A 24,568-nucleotide genomic window follows, 5' to 3' on the forward strand; every position below is an offset into this window, starting at 1 on the left:
CCAGTTAAAATTTCATCGTAATACAAAGTTGCAAAAAAACAATGCTTGACTTCGTTTGATTAAAAACAGACTCATTTTATCACGCGATTGTCGAGTGTGGTTCACGTGTGGGTGTTGAAAGATGAAGTACCAATTTAAACAGAATACTTCACTTAACTAGCAATTAGACACTATCACATAGACTTTGATTAACTCTATCTGTCAAAGTCTCAACAATACCCCTTCCGACGTTTTATATTAATATGATCTTGGTTTTTTATCGGAAGAGCTAAATCAAAAAGTAGCTCAATCCGACTATTAATTGTTGTATCAACGTAATAGTTTCCCAAAGAATAAACCAAACGTCAATGATTTACCGAGAAGATTTTTGCCCTTTTCATTTTCATAAAAACAAATCAAAACAACAAAAATAGATAAATAAACTATCCTGCGATTTTCTGAGAGAATTTCCTATGTTTTTTATTCATACAGGTACAGTATTCATTATATTTTCACTATGGCCCACTTTCTCTTTTATTTTTTTATTGGCTTTTAAACATATTGACCGTAATAAGGTCCTGTTGCGGCCTTTAAGCTTTACCAGTAAAGAAATACTACAGGTGTCTCATCCGTGCAATACTTCAGGCGCTATCGGACTGCTGAGTAGAAACACCAACCTTTCGTAAGCTAGCTTGATAGCTTTTTCGCACAAAAGAAGCCAAAATCCCTGGCGGGATTTGAACTCAAAACTCAGAGGGCTAAGTTGCTAATTTCACTTCCAGGCTGTATGATATGAAGATTTATTGGCAAGAGATCAGGATTAGAAAGAATGCCACGACCCTTTTTTAACAATATTTTATTTCTTTGAGAGCACAAAAATATAATACTGAATATTTTTCTAGCGTTATCTCAGACATGACGTATCACTTTATGAAGTTATAACAAAAGTGATCTTGAATGATAAATCTGAAACTGTTCTTTGATTTGCAGGAGCATACTCATAAAATTGAGCTATCATTGTACATGTATAAATAAGGTCTTAAAAGTAACACATTTGATATTTATATAAGTGTGGAATAAAACGCTTGTATGTTTTAGAACTAAAATCATAGAATTGGTATATTTAAAATTAGAAATGATTATTACGAGCATTGGCGATATATAATGACGTGTAATAATTAGTACGTCAAAATCACACGAAAGCTTCGTAAATATTTTGATAACATATAATTGCCAATGAAAAAGGTTCAAATTCACAACAGTTTGGACAAAATTAAGATATAAGAAAGACAGACATCATTCGCCAAATTTAAATAATTTGAGTATTTTTTAAGGTTTAAGAGCTTATATTATATTGTCATTTTGAGAGATTATGATAAAGTTCAAAACTCACAATGCATTCTTTATTTCGCATTTGAACTATTTCAGTTGAAACCGACTTTGTTTTGATACTGTTAATATAGCATTCCACCCGTGAGCATTCACAGGAAAGTTAACTCGCGTGATGAAACCAACATTTGGTATTTTTTCGAGGCTCTATCCGTCAATGACGTAAAAAAAATTTGAGAAATCTGGTTGGAAAAAAATGGATCCGCTGAATAGCACATTTTATAGCACAGGGCATAACATAGAGTCTGCAAACACTTTTTCATAGATACATACACGAACGAAAGAAATACATCTGTTTGTTTCGCGGCTTCAAATTGAAAGGTCGAACCTTTATTTTTTAAAGCTATGGCACATAGGGAGAGATAATATAAACACGATACGTTTTGAATTTTTAAATAACACTTTCCAGAGAATAAAATCACAACGTTCAGTCACGTGGTAATCTCTGTGCGTCATAACGTTTATTTTTGTATTCTTAGCAAAAATCACAACCCGTTTTTACGTTAATATTTACGACATTGTCTAGCTGGAGTTTCTCTGTGATTCTTCAACCCAAGGCTGTAGATTTTGTAAAGCATGTAAAGAGGAATTGCTCATACAGAGAGGATCTCTGATGTCGTAAACCGTTTTACTCGCTTCCGCCTGTAACGACATCATCAGCCGGTTTGCGGCTTGTCGTTCAGCTTCCCGCTCCTCTGCCGTTTGTCGTCTGTAAAATAAAATTATCACAGTATAAATAAACAACAATAATATTGAATTGCATTAATAAATTCACTGGCTTTTTATATTTTTAATATCGGAGATATCTACAGAAACTTGATCGCCATTTATGGTGACCGATAGCGTCCGTTTTAAAGCCGCGACATTTTATGATAAAATGATAAAATTTCTCGCGGGTTTGAAATGGCCACAACCGGCCATCATACCCATTAGATAAGAATACAGAGGGCCAATTAGTGACAAGACTCTCGACTCATTGGACGTGTTGGGAGATTTACAGTTAATTGTGATTTACTAGCTGATAAGCCCTTACTCAAATTCAGCAGGTGTCTAGGGCTGGTCCAGCTTTAAACTATATACATTCTTGAAACATGATAGGATCGTAAAATATTCAATGATGCTGCTATCAGTGGCACGGTGAAAACCCATGTTATTATAATTAAAATGCTCATCACTGACCAGAGATAGGGAAACTAGAAATCTTGGGTAAAATGGGTAAAGACTGTCTTGCTAAAATCACTTGTATAGGAATTATGATAATACTCCCTCGGGAAAATAGTCTTAATTTTATAATATTTATACTCAAGAAACATTGCTAAATAGTCACCTTCCGGAAACGATATATCGAGGGGCAAAACCCTTGGTATGACAAGGTGTTAAAGTGTATATGTAGCTATGTTGTTACAAAATAATTGTTTGATTATTTTGAAATTCAGAACTTTCATAATATCTTTATGAATGATTAGAGGAAATTTAATTATAATATTTTGTTCCGGAACATTTAATTCTGCTGAAGTATTCTGACAATATTCATGTTTCGTTATATAGAGAGAGACATTCTTTTGAGAATCGACCATATTATTATGGAAACATTTTTTATTGTTTTTTAATTTTATGAAAAATATTTTGTAAGATAGACCTTTGTACACTTTCAAACAGCTTACAGTGACAAATCTATTTTGAGAAATTGGAAAGCATACTATTTTGATAATTTAGCGGATATATATTAAAATGATTTCATCCTATAAGTTTGCAAGCATACCACTCATTTAAAGACTCTTAACAATAGACAATGTATCAGACAAGAAAAAAACATATCAATACGAGGTATGTTTCTTATTTAGGAAAGAAAAGTCAATAAATATATATACCTCCATTTTGTGCGACGATTTTGGAACCAAGTTTTAACCTGCGCATCTGTCATCTTTAGTGATTTCGCCAACGCGGAACGCTCAGCCGAGGCAAGATATTTTTGACGATGAAATCGTTTCTCTAGTTCCATAATTTGCAGACGAGAAAAAGAGGTGCGTGGCTTTTTGCGCTTTGGTGGCGTTCTGTTCTGATATGGGTGGCCTATTCGTCTGACCACTGAAAAAGAAAGACAAAGATTGAAAAAAGTGAACCTGCAAATCATATACTAGTATCAAAGTACCTCATGTTCGAGTCACGTGCTAACGTGCTAAGATATGTAACATAATTATGAACACTATACCAGTTAAAGTTTATTGTTACTGTGTGTATACCACACTTGCAAAATATTATATATGTATATAATAATGCAATTAAAACAATTTTCAAACATCGAAGAATATGTAAAATGTGTACTGCAAATATTTGTGCACATTATATTTAATCAATAAATTACATGCATTCATTTCTTATTGCAAAATATAACTTAGAATTTATAGAAAAATAAATTTCTAATTACCACCCTTTATTTACATGAAATGTTGAATTTGGTAATATCTTTATAAATATTGCTTATTGGAACTTACAATATTGACAAAGCTTAATTTGAGCATCATATTTATGAAATAAAACCATAAAAAATTGTGTTACAGGATTTTTTTGTTTGTTTAAAAAGTTATGTTTGGATTTTTGTTTCATTTTTGTTTCATTTTGTTTTACAGGGAAGTGTATGTGTAAAATATATTGCAAACTAAAGTACGAGTCAGTAATAATGTAAACAAACTACATTTCTACTCATTTTACTTTAAAGTGAATTGTTCCATAACGGAAGGTATGCAATACCAAAAATAATTATGTTGATAGTATAGAATACCAAGGTTGACAAGAAATCAGGAAAGAATCATATATTGACGTATGGTTGTTAGTATGTGAGAGATATATGATCTAAAATTACATATTTATTTATTGCAGATAATTTTCAATTATTGTAGAACAAAATATTAATACTCGTCTTTAAAATGCTCATACTTTATCACATAGAACTCTTAACATTTTTCTTTCAAGAAATAGTAAGTATATTTAACTTATGCATTACTATTGATTTTATCAATGTTTTGAATATTTTTATTATTTTAAATACTACCCATTAAAGACCAATCCACTTTAAGGCAATAAAGTGCGAGGTATACTACATGTATTTTACTTCCTGCAAGTGTTTTGATACTGAACAGTTTCGATGCACTTTAAGTAGCTAAAATGACAACGAGCAAAGGGAGTGGGGATTAATGTTTAAAGAATTTTAATAAAATCTAGATAGGACGTGGACACCTTCCATGAAACAGGGTACTTTCTTTTCAAAATATTAATGAATGACATAAATTCTTATTTAAAAGAAATCTGCACGTTAGAATTGCCGCCTCATTTCCATACAAATGTTTTTCAGTTTCCACTAAGTGATTTAAAGATTTTCGTCAATTGAAAAAATACTATTTAGATTTTTCCTCTTTCGAAGCGTTTTACAAGTCATTAAAAGGTAATCAGGTTCGACATTAATGGTAACATTAACAGGGCTTCTCCTACCAAAGCAAGTCTTCTGAAAATAAAATTAAATTTAGCTTCCCTTTTCGTTACAAAGGGCTCATTTACAAACCAGACCTTTGTTCTCGTGTCAGTTTTAATTGTTACTCAATTAAAGTAATTGTTCTTAATGATTGTTCCCGGTTCCCACGGGTGCATTCAATTGCACAGTGAGGAATTAGAAATCCTCTCAAACTCGCTCGTATTTCTTTGGATTTCACGAGATAGTCGTGCTTTAATCTACCGTTTACAGATATTGGAATCAAGTTTTTTTAATTCTAATAAATGTTTCTATCACGTAAATGCAACGAGAATGTTTCTAATATATAAAATTAAATAATTTCAGAGAAGAAACAAAACATTTATTTTAGAAAATTACACAGAAAGGGAAAATGTCAAGCACGCAAATCAAGTTCCTGTGCATCCATTATATAAAAAAGACACCCTGCACCTCAGATTTTTGTCAACATTTTTTTTATGACCTACAGGTTGAAAAAAAAAAGAAAATAGAAAATGATAGCGCTTATTGTCCTAATATTTAAAAATAGCATTCTAACATTGTGATGCACTTTCTTTTTCGTTTCTTTCTTTATAATCATTTTATTAAGTTCACAATGTAAAATTCTTACGTCCCGTGTCTCTTAACGAAGTCCTAATATTATAACGCACTTTTCGTGTTTTAAATGTAATATAAAAGTATTGACTCCGGTCATTAACATTATATTATGTACTAAAATTTGAATAAATTATAAAATTTTGTGAGTGAAAGTCAAATACACATTTGTGTGTTAAGGGATACAAGTTATCGCGCAAACCATTTTTATATAAGTTAATTTTATTCTATGATCTAATATGATTACAACTGTTTAAAATAAAGAATAGTTATTGCAATATTCTTTTATTGTTTCAAAATGTAGCTAGATAGCCTCAGTGAAAGAAACGACGACTTTAAACAACCATTCACGTGAATGAAAACTCCCGCCCTGAATGTCCTGAACGATACATGCGTACATGTGTAACATGAAAAAATAGTCCGTGAACATGATTCAACAATAATAATTATTGTATTCAACATATAAAATAGTTTTTCCTTACATATAACTTTGGTAAACATACAAAGCAGTTCCCGCGTAAAGATCAAAACAGCAATTACCCGTGCATACACGGAGCAACAGTAACTTCGTAAAAGTATCATAATTATTTTTACCAAAAACCCTTGCGTGGTTAAACTAATATTATTTAATCAAAATGTTAAGACACCTATAACTTACAGGTATTGTGAAAACTTAAACTAAATTAATTAAAATATATTAGATCTATTATATAAGACCTGATATGTGTGAATTCAAACAATTACTTCAGTCATGCAAATCGTCTGTATCATTAAAATTTATGTAAATTTATAAAATTTTCAAATAAAAAAAGAAAAGATAATCATGTAAATAAGTTATCCATAAACAAATAAAGGTTAAAAACGTTTTTCATATACATTGTAAAAGTTCAATGTTTATCATTTTGATATACATTAAGTTGTATGTATAAACAATTTCTGCAGAAATATATGTTCTTTCTCCGATCTTTGAATTATATAATGTGCTTAGCTATTTTTGTAGTGTAACAAGATATTGTGTTGTATAAATAACGAAATAAAATTTCTGTTCGGTTCTGTTCTTAAAAAAATATGTCAACATGTTTTCATTTTTTTTTCTCGGCAATCTTTAAACGATTTCATAATATTCATATGCATTTGAATGCATCTAAAATGTTATTTGAAGTTAAATAAAGCCAATAAACGTTTCAATAATTCCAATGGTATCTTGTAATAAAATATAACTTATGGAAAATCTGTGTAACATACTCGTGTACATTATCGAATGATGAGGATGTCGTAAACTTTACGTTACGTTGAAAATTGTTACTTATTATAAAATAACACTTTTCACATACGAATTATATTAGCCCTTTAGGATTATGTCTATCAAATTTAAATATGAACTAAAATTTTTAAGGCTTTCCATTTAACTTTGATAACAATTTAAATACATGTATCAAAGAAGAATTTTTCCGAACCGCTGCACAAATGTTCAATCCTGTCCGTTCTATATCGATGACAACGGCTATAATCGATGTCGGATCTAACAGGTTAAATATATAAAAAAAAATACAACATAGATATGTTTATTCTTTAACTTTTTCTACAAATCTATTTTAAATTGTAACTCTCTTTTATCATTCTATTAAAGTCGGATTGAGTAAAATGTAATGACGTATAAGTGCTACGCCACTGTGAAGTTCTAAACATGTACTACTATCAATTACCGAATGAAATTAATGACAAAGTGTCAAACTAAACCGGTATTCATTGTTGCTTTATAATTTACATCAATGTTAACTGATCGTACTGAAAAAAAGAAGAACTCATTTATTTTTACAAAAATAGTTAATCACTTATATAAGACCTTTTTTTTTTCGTGACTTTCTTTTCATTGCGCATGCGCTACACTATAATATCTCACAGCAGCTGGAAAATGTCTTGTAAATTTGAAGTTTTTAACGTCAACATTTAACGATAACCTCGTACACTCAATGTATATTCTATAAACATTGAATATTATATTTATATTTCTTTAACACTCTGTTTAAAATAATATACTTACACACTTGATATGTTTATATGTTTCTGAATGATCCACTGACAGACATATCTATAAACACGCTCTGTTTATTTGACGAATAACACACAGAGTGTCAAAAATATATCAATTTTGGCTCCTGTATTAGAACAAATTTTTTTTGGCGAAATTTATTGAGGATTTGATGAGATGAATGTACAATACATAAAAATATTAACTACTATTGAAAATTTTCCGACGGTGAAAAAAAATGGTCAAACGTATTGAAAATAATTATATGCAGAAAAATTGTATTTTATTCTTTGTAATAATTTTATTTCGGCAATAACTGAACTAAATAGTCTATCATATTACCATTGTTTAATTTTCAAATCAAATAAAATGTATTCACTCAGTGTAATGTACTCGATTCATACATGTATGAGGTATATGTACAAAGTAAATCGTATTTGTAAAGAAACAATCACTAAACAATATTTGTTAAGCTATCTTTTGTACTCGCAGCTATTACACTTAATAAATATTTTGATCTTTTTATTGAAATTAAGCGTTAATAATCTAAAATTGAACTTTATTTCTTTAGCATATATGAAGGATTTGAACACTGCGAGATATCATTTTATTGAACTGTCTGATATCAGACACGAATAGCCAGCATTGTATTGTAAGGGACAATTGATGCAAAATGTGCAAAATTTTGATTAAATTTGAGTTGAGTGATCAAAACAATTTTACTTTGATATAAGTCGTTTTAGTTGTGTGCTTAATTGTTAATGAAATACTTTATTTCTTCTTGAGTTAAGAATGAGTCGGCTCATCCAGCGATTTTTTTATTTTTCTCTTAATACAGTCAGGAATGTCCGATATGTTCTCTCCCTACGGTCGTCTTAATACAAACTCTTACCTATACTAAAACTATTCTTGCTTTATCATTTTTTGAAATCTCTTGTGTTTTTTTATAACTGATACATTATAAGTATATATATATTTTTTTAAGATATATTATTCTCTTATTTTAAATTGTCAACAAATCAGTTCGTTCGAGCGAGAATTGTTTAGTATCAGGTAATATTTTAACCATAGTCCCGACTAACTTAGCACCAAAAAATTCTTAAACTAACGAGACTTAAGATTCAGTATATCGCAAAACATTCACCCATCAATTAGGCCACACTTAAATAATTTCATATTTACCGCGCTTAAGAAACCCTATTTTTTATTATGTATAATGACGAAGAGTTAATAAAAGGAAACTATATTTTAACTTGTCTAGCCTGTCGTCAACTGAAGAATGAGTCTGAAAATGTTTTTTGTAGCTATAATGAAACTTGTTTAAATTACGACGGGTCCCAAGTGTTACGAAATTAAACTAGGGTCCTTTTTGTACATCAATTATTCAGTAGTTTTCTATTTGCCTGCTCAAAAGACGTTGAAATTGACTGAAAACCTCGTTTATGGTGACACCGCTGATGCTTTAATTAATCATAGCCTTTGTGTTCAGTCAGTAACAAACATCATAGGGGGCACCCTGGTGAGAAAATGTTGCTGAAAAGAGTGTGTCTCGTGCCTATTTTTTTCTTGTCTTGTCTTTAGAATCCAGAATAAAATAGTTTAACTAGTTACGTCATTGATTTTGTAAGAATAAAGTGAATGTTGATATAATTATAAAATTGTAAATTAGTCACGTGTAATTCAATATTTGAAAAAATAGCAAGGTCAAATCAACAGTAATAATCCATTACAAACTGAGCCAGGCGCTAACTCAAAATAGTTATAATTGTCGTTAAATCTTATGTTAATTCTTCAGGCTTTATTATTATTATTATTATTATTATTATTATTATTATTATTATTATTATTATAAACAAAACAAGTGACGAGATGAGAACGGTTGACGATACTGTTATACAAAATGTATTAATCAGTAACCAAATTATTTTTCTGTTAGGGGTCACTCCTGTTTCCCGTTCCATCATTGTCATTTAAGTCCACCTCAATTTGTGAATATATGCATGCCGGGAAACAGTATGTAGTTTCTATATAGCACATATGTTTTTATTCACAGGCATGTCTGTTGTATGTGTACTTTAATACTGTTAGGTAACTGTAAATATTTTTACATGTCATATACGTGCAGCTTAATCTGTGTATAAGAAGCTAGCCAGCTAGCATGGCAAAGGTCCTTGATTCCTGCTTTGCTGCCAGCACATGACCGAGTTAGTGCCAGGAACGGGTATCTACGAAAGACCGATAGGGACATTTCAACTTCATGACTCACGGAGTGTAATTAGACAAGAAAATTTTAGAATTATGCAGTAAATCGTATATGGAGTGTAATCAGACAAGAAGATTGTAGAATTATGCTGTCAACTTGTATATGGAATGTCATCATTCTAGAATAATGCAGTTAACTGGTATATGGGGTGTAATCAGACAAGAATATTCTAGAATTATGCAGTAAACTCGTATATGGGGTGTAATCAAACAAGAATATTCTAGAATCATGCAGTTAACCAGTATAAGGGGTGTAATCAGACAAGAAAAATGTAAAATGTATCAGCCAACTTCTAAGATTCTAGAATTATGCAGTTAAAATTATATGGGGTGTAATTTGACATAAAGATTCCAGAATTATGCAGTAAACTCGCATATAGGGTGTAATCAAACAAGAATATTCTAGAATAATGCTGTTAACTGGTATAAGGAGTTTAATCAGACAAGAATATTCTAGAATTATGCAGTTAAATTGTATCTGGAGTGTAATCAAACAAGAAGATTCTAGAATCATGCAGTTAACTGGTATATACGGTGTTATCAAACAAGAATATTCTAGAATTATGCAGTTAAATTGTATCTGGAGTGTAATCAAACAAGAAGATTCTAGAATCATGCAGTTAACTGGTATATACGGTGTAATCAGACAAGAATATTCTAGAATTATGCAGTTAACTCGTATCTGGAGTGTAATCAAACAAGAATATTCTAGAATCATGCAGTTAACTCGTATAAGGGGCGTAATTAGACAAGAAGATTGTAAAATGTATCAGCCAAGTATACAGAGTGTAATCTTACAAGAAGATTTAGACAGCCAACTATTCGGGGAGTAATCAGGCCAAAAGAAGATAATTACATTATGCAGGCAACTAAACGGGGTGCAATCAGACAAAGAGGGTGCATGCAGACAAACGGGGTGCAATCAGACAAGCAGGGACATGGGAGCCGGTATGGCTTTGTTCTGCTGTCAAATACTGATCATTCCAGCCGATAGACGCTTTGAAACACTAAATATGCCGACATTTGCGTAGTAGACTTGCCAAGTTTTGTATCTAGAACAGTCCATTCCAAGTACAAGGGATTTCAATATCAAAATAGGAAAAAATAAGTTACAAACAATATACAGACTAATCAGGCTGCACATAAAGTATATATGAGCCGCGTCACGACAAAACCAACATAATGGGTTTGCGACCAGCATAGATCCAGACCAGCCTGCGCATCCGCGCAGTCTGATCAGGATCCATGCTGGTCGCTTACCTATTACAAGTAGAGAAACTGATGGCGAACAGCATGGATCCTGATCAGACTGCGCGGATGCGCAGGCTGGTCTGGATCCATGCTGGTCGCAAACTCATTATGTTGGTTTTGTCGTGACGCGGCTCATATCAATGTCTTGGTTAAATATGATTAAATCTCTCCCACTCTCCTCCACTCTTTTTTTTCAAACGAAAAATGTTTATTAAAAAATGCTCATGGTTTTTAAATCTGGTTATGTAAAGCATATAAAAATTCAGTTAATATAAATAAACTTTTAACAAGTTTGTTTGCGAAAATTCAAATAAATATAAACAAAATTAATTATTTGTAAGCCAGCGTTATGTGGTTTAAGATTTCAAAACACTATAATTATAATGTGTCGTATATCGTTTTTAAAAGTATGGTGGCTGATTTGTGCCATTCGTGTTTTCGCCCCGACTTTTCTCTTCGCAGGGTCGCGGGGCGAAAACCTGAATGGCACAAATCAGCCACCATATAAAAGACTAGAATGGTTAAACGATTTAAATATGCATAATGAGCAGACACAAAAGTACTTGAAAAATTAGAAATAGTTGATGTATTTTTAAATATTCAAACAAATTTCTGTAACTTGAATTAGTGTATTAAATAATAAAAAGACGAATGTTTTATTTGAAGTACATTTTTGTAATTCAATAAAATATCTTGTCATTTTTCCAATTGTATCAATTGAATCAACTTTAGTGCAACAGGGAAATTAATAAATAATAAAGAAAATTAGCAAAACATACTAATAGTTAACTTCTTAACCCATTTCATGTCAGTATTTGTATTGTCACTATTCGTATTGTCAGAATTCACAGTGTCAGAATTCGTATTGTCAGTATTGGTAGTATCAGTGATCGTATTGTCATTATTCGTATTGCCAATAATCGTTTTGCCAGAAATCATATTGTCTATATTCGTATTGACAGTATTCGTAAGGCCAGTATTCGTATTGCAAGTATTCATATTTCCAGAAATCGTTTTACAATATTTGTTTTGTCAGTTTTCATATTGCCGGAATTCGTATCGTCAGTATTCGTTTAGCCAGTAATTTTAAATAATTGTCTTTAAAACAATTGTATTGGAAGGATTCGTATGGCCAGGATTCGTATTGACAGTTATCGTATTGTATGCATTCGTATTGTAGTATTTGTATTTAAAGTATTCGTATTTCTAAGAATTTTCAGTTTTTGTATTACCAGTATTCGTATTGTCAGTATCCGTATCGCCAGGACTCGTATTATCAGTATTCGTATTGCCAGCATTCGTATAGTAAGTATTCGTATTGTAAGTACTCGTATTTTAAGAAATTGAATTGTCAGTATCTGTATTATCATTATTCGTATTGTCAGTATTTGTTTTGTCAGTGTTTGTATTGTCAGTATCCGTATTGTCAGTATTCGTATTGTCAGTATTCGTATTGTAAGTACTCGAATCGTCAGTATTTGCATTGTCAGTATTCTTGTTGTCAGTATTTGTATTGTCAGTATTATTATTGTCAGTATTCTTATTGTCAGTATTCGTATTGTCAGTAATCGTATTTTAAGTATTCTTAATGTTAGTATTAGTATTGCCAATATTCGTTTTACTAGTATTCGTATAGCCAATATTCGTTTTGCGAGTATTCGTATTGTCAGTATTCGTATTGGTTGTACTCGTAATGGCAGTTTTAATTATAGCATGTATTTTTATCATTATTCGTTTTGCAAGTATTTGTATCATCAGCATCCGAATCGCTTATTCGTATTACTAGTAGTCGTATTGCCAAAATTATATTGTCAGTATGAATTTGTATTGTCAGTATTCGTATTGCCATTTCGATTTGTCTCTAAATGCCGTGTAAAGAATCGTGCTAATATTTACAAAGCTGAAACTTTTTATTAATGTATATATTATTTTCCTCTTGATAATTAAATTAATTTAATGCTGTAATTTTCGTTATAATATGTGTAACTTTTTACATTATAATGACGTTATGTCGTTTATCTTTCTACGTTCCGCTGACAGCTGACGTACTATAAGTGACTACATAGAAAATAAAACCTTAAGTATTTAGGAACATATCTTTTCTAATGAAAAATGATGGATGGATGCAATTTAGCGCGGATGATTACAATATACATCGAGTTTTTATTTCGGCTTCTAAGCTTTGTAATAAAGACACGTAATAAACTATTTTGATATGCTTGAAACAGCAGGGCTGCTATTAAAATGATGTAAAAACGCTTACAAATTATTTACGTGCTAATTTTGAAAGGATCTATTTTATGTCCCAAATTATCCGAAAATAGTCCGTAGGTGTTCTCAGCCGGATAAAGATATACATGTGTATGATTGACGGGCGTTCTGATCAGCGAGATTCTTCACGCCTATATTTTTGATGAAAGCCCATTCGGAATATATCAATTTTGGAAGGCCACACACACGTTTTTTTTATACAGGAATTTTACATATTTGCTCTTTCGTGTAAAAGAAATGCAAACCTATTATTCAGAAAATCATTTCTTAATGTATAAAGATAAAATATTTACAAAACACCAGGCAACTGTGCTGTTTGGACGGACACACATTTACCCTTAGTCTGTTGGCGGCAACTCAACCCTACCATGCAACCAGTGCAGACTATAATCAGGCGGCATGGATGTGTGCTATTCGCACAATATATTTTTTGTTTTTTCTCCTAAAACCATGTATGCTTTTGTTCAGATTTTAACATATTAAGGGATAACTACCAGCACTGTCTATAGACTAGAGCTGCTTCTAGTCTATAAACGAGTCGAGAGAACAAGGTTAATGTGATTACAGACCATTGAATCAAATATGACAAATCTGAAACATTTTGCCTCATTTTGGAAACTAGGCCTTACGAAAATCTTCTCGGAAGTTGACTTTGAGATAGACGGAGGTGAAATCCATAATGATTATTCTTACAATTTCAAATATATACTTGCTTACAAGTACGCTTAACAAAGTAAATTAATGAAGAAAAGACGTTTTGTCACTAACGTCTATGGCACAATTAAATGAAAAATGGGCCTTATTTCCCTATTTTTCACAGTTATTAATATTAATGGGCAGATTTGGGTTAAAGTAAGTGATCGTTTTACAAATGAATATCATAAGCAATGACTTATTCCTACCTAAAGTAATTTGCTACATTGTCATTTAACAACATAAAGCAACAAATTCTGCAATTAAGTGACTCGTTTTGGTTGAGTCAAAATAAAATGCTATTACTCTCAAGTTCCTGTCGCAAGTTCCTGAGCAGTCAGTATTCCATCTTCAACATTACAAGTATTTCAAAATCGACAAATTCGACCCCCCCCCCCTTCACCCCCCCCCCCCAAAAAAAAAAGTAAAGCAAAATAGTCAAGTAAAGCTTTACATAACTTACAAAAAACTGGGCAATTATTTTGAAATTATAGCTTTATACTGTACAAAATGTCAAATATGTCTTTTATAATTTCTTATAACGGGTGAACATCACTACATTTTTATCATTTCTTGGAGGAAAAATGTGTTAAGTAACAAACTTTACAAGAAAAAATGTCTAGATGTCAAAATCTTTTATAAACGGATGGAGCTAAACCGTATTTCTGTAAGAACTATACACAGATCTTGCGGATAAAGAAAATTGTTACTAGAACGTCTAGGCCAACTTGCTATAACGTGTGTTTTGTTAATATGCCTTGATATATTAGATAGGTCATGGCATTCTATAAACAGTTTATTCATCACTCAATTTGTATATAAGTACCTCTACTAAATAAATATCAATTTCGAATCATTGCGCCGTGTGCGACGGAGTCGAAGTTTTCTTTTAATGCCCGAAAAAGTAACCTAACGTCTGAACTGTTTATTAATACATCACAGGGGACCAACACGGGCGGTTCAGACTTTTTTCCCCTTAAAATTCATACGAAATATTTATACACCGTACCAATATTGTTTTTCTTATACATGAAAGACCGTTGTATAATTCATAAGAGGCACAGGCTTTTCATTGAAGAAGCAACTCCGTTGATTGACCTGAAATTGTCGAGCTTCCATCTCTTTTATTTGACTTTCTCGCAGTGGACATTTTTCCATTTAAATGAATTATAGACTATGGTTATTGTTTGCGAATGAAATATTTTAACAATATTTTAACAAAATTTCAACAGTTCATCAATTTGTTCCCAACTAAAAAGCCATTTAGATAAGATTTATTATGGTAATTGGCATAGTACTAAAGTAAGCAAAACAGAACATAACAGAACAGAACTGTCATTTCTTTAATTTGTACATTTTTAACCTTCATGTACATCACATCTTTATACTATGCAAATATTAGCGATCACAATTTAGAAGTCTGAAGATTTTTTTATATAATTATTGGGTTTCGTTTTTTATTGGCCTTCAAATAAAGTACAATTCTGCTATTAAGAATTGAATGGTTTAAAAAATGTTGAATACCTTGTCATCGGTTCAAACAAAGACTGTCTCACTTGTCTTCAAAAATAAAAGGATTAAAACTTTTGGAACGTTCAGACATATTCTTGCTTTCAATTTGAATTTTGAAGGCAATTTTGTCATGTAAAATCAATCACATCTAATCAGTTTTGTTTTCATAGACTGACTTTAAAGGCACATTATGCCTCAGAAACAAACAAATTTGTACTCCTTTAGGAAGGACAAACATGACTTTAATTATTTTTAATAATGGCTTTAGAGAATGTTAGATGCTTGTTACATGAAAAAGTAGCGCTAAATGTGAAATAATGTGTCATATAAGAAGCAAAATGTAAACAGCGTTGTATGTTGACTTCCAATCCAAAACACATTTACTTATTCACTATAGCTGTACTTATTATCAAAAAGCAATGAAAAAGGTGGTTCAGGTAATTCGTCAATGAGTTACTATATGGATACTGTAAATATACGCTTAAATTAAACAGATTTTGAGAAATTATAATAAAAGCATTTCTGAGACATAATGGGCCTTTAAACTAAAAAAATTAAAAAGTTACACGTGCGTTTTCTTTAAAGCATTGGTCATCTACCTGTACATAGCACACTTTACAACAAGAAAAGTTCAAATTATTACATTTGCTTATTAAACAGAATATTGTGCGCAATTCTTACGCCATTTGTGAATGTTTACAGGCCTAAAATTTCTACGAATCAAGTATTTCAAGAAACTTATAAACAAACGTATGCAAAGCATTTTTTCTCATAATAAAGTAAATAATTCCTTACGTAAATTTTAAGATTGAATAAACATTTAAAATTTCAAAGTTTATAATACTAAAAAATGTTTAACATTCTATTAAATTTAAGTAATAATCGATTGAGACGATATTTAATTTCTTTAGATATTAAAAATAAAACAACGCTCTCGTGTTGTGTACAAATATGTTTTCATTCTGTAAACAACAATATTTTATTAAAATTGTCAACTTCTTTTGCATCGAGACATCAGTTTTGAAAATGTATTCGACTTAACACAATTTTTAAGCGTTTTATAAAGCTTTAATATTGCCTGGATGATATCCGATACGGAACGGTACGGTATGGGTTTAAAACACATCAAAACCAGCAGAGGTTCAATACAACGCAGCACATTTATTACGAAATGAATAGTTTTATCAAAGTTTTATTTAAAAAGTATATATTCCTGTTGTTGTTTTAATCAATATTTTAGAAAATGAGAATACTTTGAAAGCCGGACTTCTATTTGTATGACAGTTAGTTCTTGATACATGTAACATGTTGGTGATCAATAAACTTTTAAACACCAATGCTTGATTCAACAAGACTTTTTAGAGTGCATATCTAATTGATTAGTTTTAGAAATACATTTTAAAACTTTATTTATTTCACACTATTGAATTAAATTAATATTATGATTTTATCTGATTAATTCTATTTCAAAGTTATTATCAACATAAATCAAAACTCTGTAATGAGACATATTATTATAGATCAAGATTTCCTCTACACTATAACACCACTTTCTAGCTTTCCTCTACACTATAACACCACTTTCTAGCTTACCTCTACACTATAACACCACTTTCTAGCTTTCCTCTACACTATAACACCACTTTAAAGTTTTCCTCTACACTATAACACCACTTTCTAGCTTTCCCCTACACTGCAGCCCCACTTTTTTCTAAACACCCCCCCCCCCTATACTGTTACAACAGTCAAACCATCAAAAATAATGAAAGAGAATCCAACGAATGAAATAATTATCATATATTCTACAGGCGATTGATAACTTGTTTGAATATCTTTAAAATATTGAGAGACTCTGAATCAACATGTTTCACACTAAATTAAAAACTCAAATTCAAAAATTCCTGACAGGAAATGAAGAATTGAATTATTATATTACAAGTATATATTGAATATGTATATCTTAATAGATTATTGTTTTAGAAAGTGTTTATCTGTTGTATCAATTTTACCAAAATTGAGCCGCGTTACGACAAAACTTTGCGACCAGCATGGATCCAGACCAGCCTGCGCATCCGCGCAGTCTGATCAGTATCCATGCTGTTCGCTATCAGTTTCTCTTCTTGTAATGGGGTTTGTAAGCGAACAGCATGGATCCTGATCAGACTGCGCGGATGCGCAGGCTGGTCTGGATCCATGCTGGTCACAAACCCATTATGTTGGTTTTGTTGTGAGCGGCTCAAATGAACTTCCCCATCTTTCAATAAGGATAAAACCATTTATCTTTTTTCAGGGGAAAGTTTTAAATTACATAGCGCGAACAGCGTAGATCATGAGCACACGGCACGGATGTGTTGACGGATCTTGGTCTGCACTGGCCGCATGGTTAGATACGGTTGCCACTAGCAAGAGCTTAATATACAGAATTGTGGTAAAAAACCTATTTTACTAAAACTAAAAATGTATTTAGTCATAAAAAAGATGCAATAATTTACACTGTTCTACTTATAGATTTATAAGTTAACTTCTTAAGCAATGTTGAAAGAATTTTAAAATGATTTCTGGCAAAAATAAAGTGTTTATTATATTAAGTTAAACAAATCTCTGACGAATTCTTTAACAATTATATAAAGACGATGACGAGACATAGAAAAAATGGCATCAATAATAGATAAGGTCTCGAGTTAATGCACGAGTGATTTGTTTCAAAATAACTGACAAACGACTTTAGAAACGACCTCTTGTAACTATTTGATTGAGAAACACATTCAGCACGAGATTCAATTTAAAATTTCCTCATCGTACACGCAGGAAGTAAAGAAAAATAAAAGATTTGACTCAAAATAAGAAAGTTAACTTAACCCTCACCCTGTTTGAATTACCAGTAAGTGATTTAACCTTTGCCACCAGTATAGAACCAGGCAAGCCGGCACATCCGTGCAGTCTGATCATGCTCATTACGGCTTGTATCTCAACTGTTGTACTTTTGATATTTTAATTTCTTTAATTTTGAATACATTGTCGTTATTATTCAACTTATAGTAATTTATAAATTAAGTGATTCGAGCAAGTGTAAATCATTGATGCTCAAATGATGCTCCGCAGAATTATTAAATTGATAATGTGTAGAAATAAGCAAAACGATCACATAAACCGTTTCAAAACAAAAAAAAATAGGACATGTAAATTTTCTATAGTTTACTTTAAAGGAACTCCACAAAGGTCCAAAAGACTAAAAACATAAACTTTGAATTTCTTACATAGAGCGCATGGGGCACTAAAGCAGATAAATATGCAGAAGAAAATTAAGAAAATTACTAAAAATGAATTGAAATCGTATTTGTATGCTATTTTTAGTTTGTTTTGAGTGAAACGCGTTGCAACGCTTTCAATTTTGGATCATTTTTCACAATTAAACTAATAAAATTTAATATGGAAAAACAAGAGTAAGTGAATGGTCTGAAATTTTGCAAGCAAGTACCTACAGAAAAAGCAACATTCATCTTAAATATTATTTCCAGTCCCGTCATGTCAAAAATAACCTCAGTGGAGTCCCTTTAAACATCAATTAGACAATGAAATTTATACTTATTTAAAACTTTAATGTAAAATTCTTTAGACTTTATTGATGAAAACATTTGCAGTCATATGGTGGTGTAAAGCCTTTAAACTTGAATGTGTTGTTTTCAAAAACACTTTTTTTCAAATAATTACCATTACATCATAAGGGTTAAACCTTATCTATTTTAAAAGATAATAAAAGAAACTGTTGACTGCAGTATTGGATTCCACAATATGTTACATTTAATAGTCTCTCTTGATTTCAAAAAAAAAAAAATCACATATTTTATACTCCTAGTGAGGGGCCCAAAGCTTATACATACATGAGGTAATTTGATTTTCTATTTTTTTACTTTATTATCTTTATCATTTAAAAAATACAAATCTTTTCCAGGGACATTTTCAAAAAGTAATTTTCTAATGTTGAAACAGTAATCACTAGCTTAATTTTGGGTCAGGTATGTATAAAACTGGTGTAAATAATTGCATATAATTACATAATAGAAAGGAGAAGAAAAAAGGAGAATACAAATGTAAATGTATTTGAATGTCTACAGATATTCTACTGTATAGAAACTATTAAAATTGTATAACTTGTGATTCTGTCAATATAAAAGTAAAAAAAAACAACACCATAAAAGAATCTAAGAATTCTTGGATAAAAAGTTCTAATAAATAAATAACAGAATATTCTTTCAGTTTAAGATAGAGAATCCAAAAATGTTCATCCATTTTTTCATATAAATTTCATTCTGGTCCCCGAAACACACACTTTTTCCACTATTTCCCCTATTTCAAAAGAAAACTTCTGTATTTTCCCATAACATTGAACTTTAAGATTTAATATGAAGATCCAAACAAATATTTATGTATAAGTGTCGGTGAAAAACGAGATCTCACTTTAAAATGCTACAGATAGTTCTTACAAAAGATACAAACAATACCATTCGCGCGCATTTTATGGTTGCCAAGGGACCCGACCCTCAACATAGCCGGCATAAATCCGCCGTAAAGTAACTGAAATTCGTAATTCACATGCAAATTTGCATGCATTTCGATCATTTCTCCATATAATATATAGTTAGGTTAGAATTTTCCCATTTCCTTAGAAGATAATTAACAATATGTGGAGAAACTCTGATAATCGCACATATTTTCTTTAAAGTTAAACAAAACATAAAAATATGACTTTAGAGGTGAAAAAACCAACATAACATATGATGTTATTAGTATTGAAAGTTCTTGATTTACTGATGTCCGGAGTACATCATGCTAATTCAAAATATAGAATATTTTGTTATGTGATTAAATTGTAAAAAAACAAAGAAAATATGACAGATATTATTTTTGATGACAAAAGTATTCTGTTGCCACCTTTTACATGCTATTTAAGTGTACTGAGATTTATAATGTACTACTTTTTTGGTATAAACTCCAAAGATAGGTTATTCAAACGTTTTTGCCGTAATCTTAAAGGAAAAGATATACCCTAATTCTAAAGAATACACCTTGAGACTGGTATCTTTTCTTGAGTATAAAAATACCTTGATTACAAATTAAAATCTGCAAAAACATACTAGACGCATGCCCACCTCCAAATCTGTCTCGCCGGAAGTCTATCCATGGTATACTGTAGGGATTGAACATGTGAATCATGGGGTGAGGTCTTTGTGCTGGAACCTTAACCACGCCGTGCGAGCCCCGGTACAACCCACATCCGCCAAGAGGTAGCAACGAACCTGCAGCTAAATCTAATGGATATAAGCTCTGTGCATGCGCGTATGCTTCTTCATATTTAGACGTCGACAACGTTGGTGACGTCACTGGTGATGTCGAACGTGAACGGTCAGAAAGTTCTTTCTCGTTCTCATTGTCACTATCACACTTAATGTCTGAATCTTCGTTTGTAGAATTAGTCGGGGATACTGACCGACTGCGTCTTTGTTCACCCAAGATTTGGTTAATTCCGAAAGAGAGTTTAGGCTTTTTAGGCCTTTCAACAATTTTCTCAGCGTCAACGTTTACGTCCTCACTGGCGTCCTTACTCTCCTTTTCCGACATCTTTTTCACTATACAAATAAAATTCCGGTTGTAAAAAGACTTTTGAAAGGATTTAAGTTGTGCTTTTCATGAAAAAACTCATTTTGTGAAGTTTAATGTATACGGTATCTTGAATATACTTTTTTCACATTTTTACACAGTAAGCTCCTTTCATATATGTCAAAGACAGAATTAGCAAGAAGAAAGATCTCCATTATAGGTAACATACCTCTAGAATATGGCGCGGAACGACGTCAATCAATGCCTTCTATGTCATTGGCTGAAAATCTTAGCGCGCGTGGTTAAATTCCGTAGCTCCGCCCATGAATAATCTAAGACCAATTATCTGAGAAAAGCTGGCTGTTGAAGTTATACCATGTAATCGATATATAGGGTATTTGGAGCGCTATTCAATCTTGAATACCGTGAAAACGTGTAAACAAGGGTCATTAAGAGCTTGGAATTACATCAACAAGGAAAACTGGTGTTGAAACACCAATAACTTCGTGAAAGGTCGATAATTCTGAGAAATAAGGTTGGAAACTTTTGCTCTCTAAATTAACAACATTCACACGTCATAAAGAGGGTTTTTCGGCGTTTATGTTTCTTTCCACCCCGTAATATAATTTACAGCCGTCGTAATCAAGTTAAGAACACTGTTATTTTAACCCTTCCTTTTAAAATGTCGCACTTTAAAATAATGGTTTTCCTAATTCTAGGTCTCTGAACATCGCTTTTTAGCACTGTAGAAGTATAGGAATAAATGAGAGAAGCTGATACATGAAATTAAAGAATATTTGGAGAACATAATTGCTGCGTATAAAATATTAATGAAAACATTAACTCGAGTTAAGTGGGACTTAGGAATACGTAAATAAGATTTTGTCATCTGCAGAGTTTTTGCAGTTTTGATACACAATTCTCCTGCATTGTTTGGAAGTTGTACTGATGATATATGGAAACTGCATGCAGTTAAGTGTAATCTTTATGTCCGCTGGTGGCAAATAATATTACCCTTGCGACCTGTGCAGACCGGAACCGTGCCGTCTGACCATGGTTTGCACTGTTTGCTATTCTCTCAGTACCTATTAAAGAATTTTAAAAATGCCGCCAAAAATGATGAATGGTTTTGTCGTAAATTACAGATTGAAAAGTCCGTATATGATATCTAACGTGGCAATGGTTTTCAAAAGTAAAAACTTGTAAGGAGGTTATTAAGGATCCATCTTCAACATAAAAATATCAATTCAACTTTCACCAAAGTTATTAATTCGATAATCTATTTAGTTTTCCGGAAAACTGTGTACATCTTGCAAATTCTGCACGGAAATTAGCGTTAATATCCACCCAGCAATCTAGTAATATGTTTCCCCAACTCTTTAGTTTGGACATTTTGTTTATTTGCGGTTGATAAACACTTTCATTTCAACGGGGTTTACATTGACAGCTGTCATGTTATCATACTTGAGAGAAATCCATCACAATGTTCTAATTATTTTGTCATTTTTGAATTCTTTCAGCTGGCATGGAAACAGGTCAGATTCATATCCAACCATTTCCTGCAGTCGTTTAGTTATGTTGTTTTGTTTTTTGGTTGTTTGTCTGTCTATCTTTGTTTCTTTTTTGTTTGTTATTTTTTCTTTCCGGACATTAATTACAATAAGTAGCTATCATAATAATTGTATACAATTAGTCAAATTATATTATCTCATCTATTTTCAATTATTTTCCCAAAGTGCAGCGAAAAGAAAGTGGCATCATTCCGTACGTGCGTAGTGCATAACTCTGAGCACGTGCGATTATAAATACGAATACGTACATATGCACGAACATGTTAATTATAAAAAAAAATAATACATTATTGAAAAAAAATAAAAATTTCAAATAATTCAGTTCCGTTTTTCGTTTTATTCACCGGTTGTTTTCACAAAACACCATGTGAGCTGTTTTTTTTTACAAATGATTATTCCAGTAAAACAAAATTAAATGAATAATTAATTTGATGTCTTTTATTCTCCAGACGGTGTTTTCTTAAATTTAGAAAAAAAAATGTAATTCATTAAAGATTGATTGATTTCCAGGGGTAAAAATGAGACGGGAATTCATTTAAAAGTCATGGACCCGCATTAAAATAGAGAACTTTTATTAAATAAGTTTAAGATAAATTTTTACATTAGATTTGAGACTGCTCACTCAAAATTTTCCTATATTTCATTAAAATAGGAGGGATTTGCTTAGCGCTGGTATATAGGCATTTTCTGATCAGCTAAAAGAATTGACTTTTATGACTCTGTTTATTTTACAACAGTAAATCGCGCGTATGACGTGCATATTCTATTGACTTATATATCTTATAGACCACTGTCACCTTGTTTAAAACACACACACACACGCACGCATGCACGCTCGCAACAAAAAAAAACAACAACAAAAAACAAAACAAAAAGAAAATAAAATGTATGTGTTTGCAGGAAAAATATCCCCCGCATAAATGAATGAATGAAATGAATGAATGAATGAATGAATGAATGAATGAATGAATGAATGAATGAATAAATAAATAAATAAATAAATAAATAAATAAATAAATAAATAAATAAATAAATAAATAAATAAATAAATAAATAAATAAATATTGTTCTCAACAAATGGGCTAAACAGGCGCATTCTAATATGGCATTCCGCTGCAAAAAGTCGTTAATGTTTGTAGACTGACATAAGTTTTTGGTTAATGAAAGTCAATGTCTAATAGGGAAATTAATAACGAGGTGTTTAATACAGGAAATGTAAATATCCAGATGCTATCAAATATTTACATATTGTAAAATACCTATGTTCCATAGCCGGTTGTTCTCTGTCAACACTGTTGGACCAACCCCCAAATTAGTCTTGTCTATCGAACCTGACACTCGTGAAAAACGTTCTGGCAATACGTTACATTTTTTATCATTCATTCTCGTATATCTCGGATATTGTTGCTAATTGGATGCCACCTTATATATTTAAGATGATAAGAAATAAAATAGATGTTTATTTACAGATACTCGCTATAACACGCCGCACACATTGTTTTAATGTTTATCAACAGTTTGGCAACATGATATGGCTTTTGTTTTAACGCCATTTGAAACTAGTTTTTCTCCCCTCTTTACTGATAATCGCACGCCGGCACTCGACAATTTCATAATTTATCGGTGACAAGGGCAAGTGGCTTTGTAAATTATTTTTTCTTGGCAAATTAAGGTGAATTACGCTATCTTTTTTTTTCTTTTAGAAACATTTTTTGCGCTATTAAAAAATCCGTGTTGCAATTATATTGGAACATATCGTCGCTATGTTTCGATGAAATGAAATATCTCATGCGGTACACCACTGATATTTTGTGATCAATCTGATTTAATTGGTATAATGCTTGAAACAAATTGAAATCAAAGAGTTTAATTGGCCAACTTGTAGACCATTCTAAAATAAGTTTTTGTCCA

The 24,568-nt window shown here is 31.4% G+C and overlaps 1 protein-coding gene across 2 annotated transcripts; it reads right to left on the reverse strand.

Moving 5' to 3' along the window:
* Positions 1-1,461: 1,461 nt before the first annotated feature.
* On the reverse strand, positions 1,462-21,314 carry LOC132727530 (T-cell leukemia homeobox protein 3-like). 2 transcript variants are annotated; one of them, XM_060713067.1, is made up of 3 exons: positions 20,624-21,314; positions 3,240-3,456; positions 1,462-2,077 (listed from the first exon to the last, which is right to left on the reverse strand). In XM_060713067.1, the coding sequence occupies exons 1-3, from the start codon at positions 21,105-21,107 to the stop codon at positions 1,891-1,893; spliced, it is 888 nt and encodes a 295-aa protein (XP_060569050.1). In that variant the 5' UTR covers positions 21,108-21,314; the 3' UTR covers positions 1,462-1,890. The 2 variants fall into 2 exon arrangements, with proteins under 2 accessions (XP_060569050.1, XP_060569052.1); XM_060713069.1 differs by having other exon boundaries at positions 20,639-21,312.
* Between the last annotated feature and the right edge of the window lie 3,254 nt (positions 21,315-24,568).

Source organism: Ruditapes philippinarum, unplaced genomic scaffold, assembly GCF_026571515.1.
Source record: "Ruditapes philippinarum isolate M1 unplaced genomic scaffold, ASM2657151v2 ctg362_1_1_1_1, whole genome shotgun sequence".
Taxonomy (NCBI): Eukaryota; Metazoa; Mollusca; class Bivalvia; order Venerida; family Veneridae; genus Ruditapes; species Ruditapes philippinarum.

Excerpts from the sequence above, each read along its gene's own strand:
- LOC132727530 (XM_060713067.1), bottom strand. The coding sequence starts at position 21,107 with ATGTCGGAAAAGGAGAGTAAGGACGCCAGTGAGGACGTAAACGTTGAC. Across the intron at positions 3,457-20,623 it reads TGGAGGTGGGCATGCGTCTA|TGGTCAGACGAATAGGCCAC; the intron begins GTATGTTTTTGC and ends TTTCTTTTTCAG. Across the intron at positions 2,078-3,239 it reads AATCGTCGCACAAAATGGAG|ACGACAAACGGCAGAGGAGC; the intron begins GTATATATATTT and ends TTTATTTTACAG.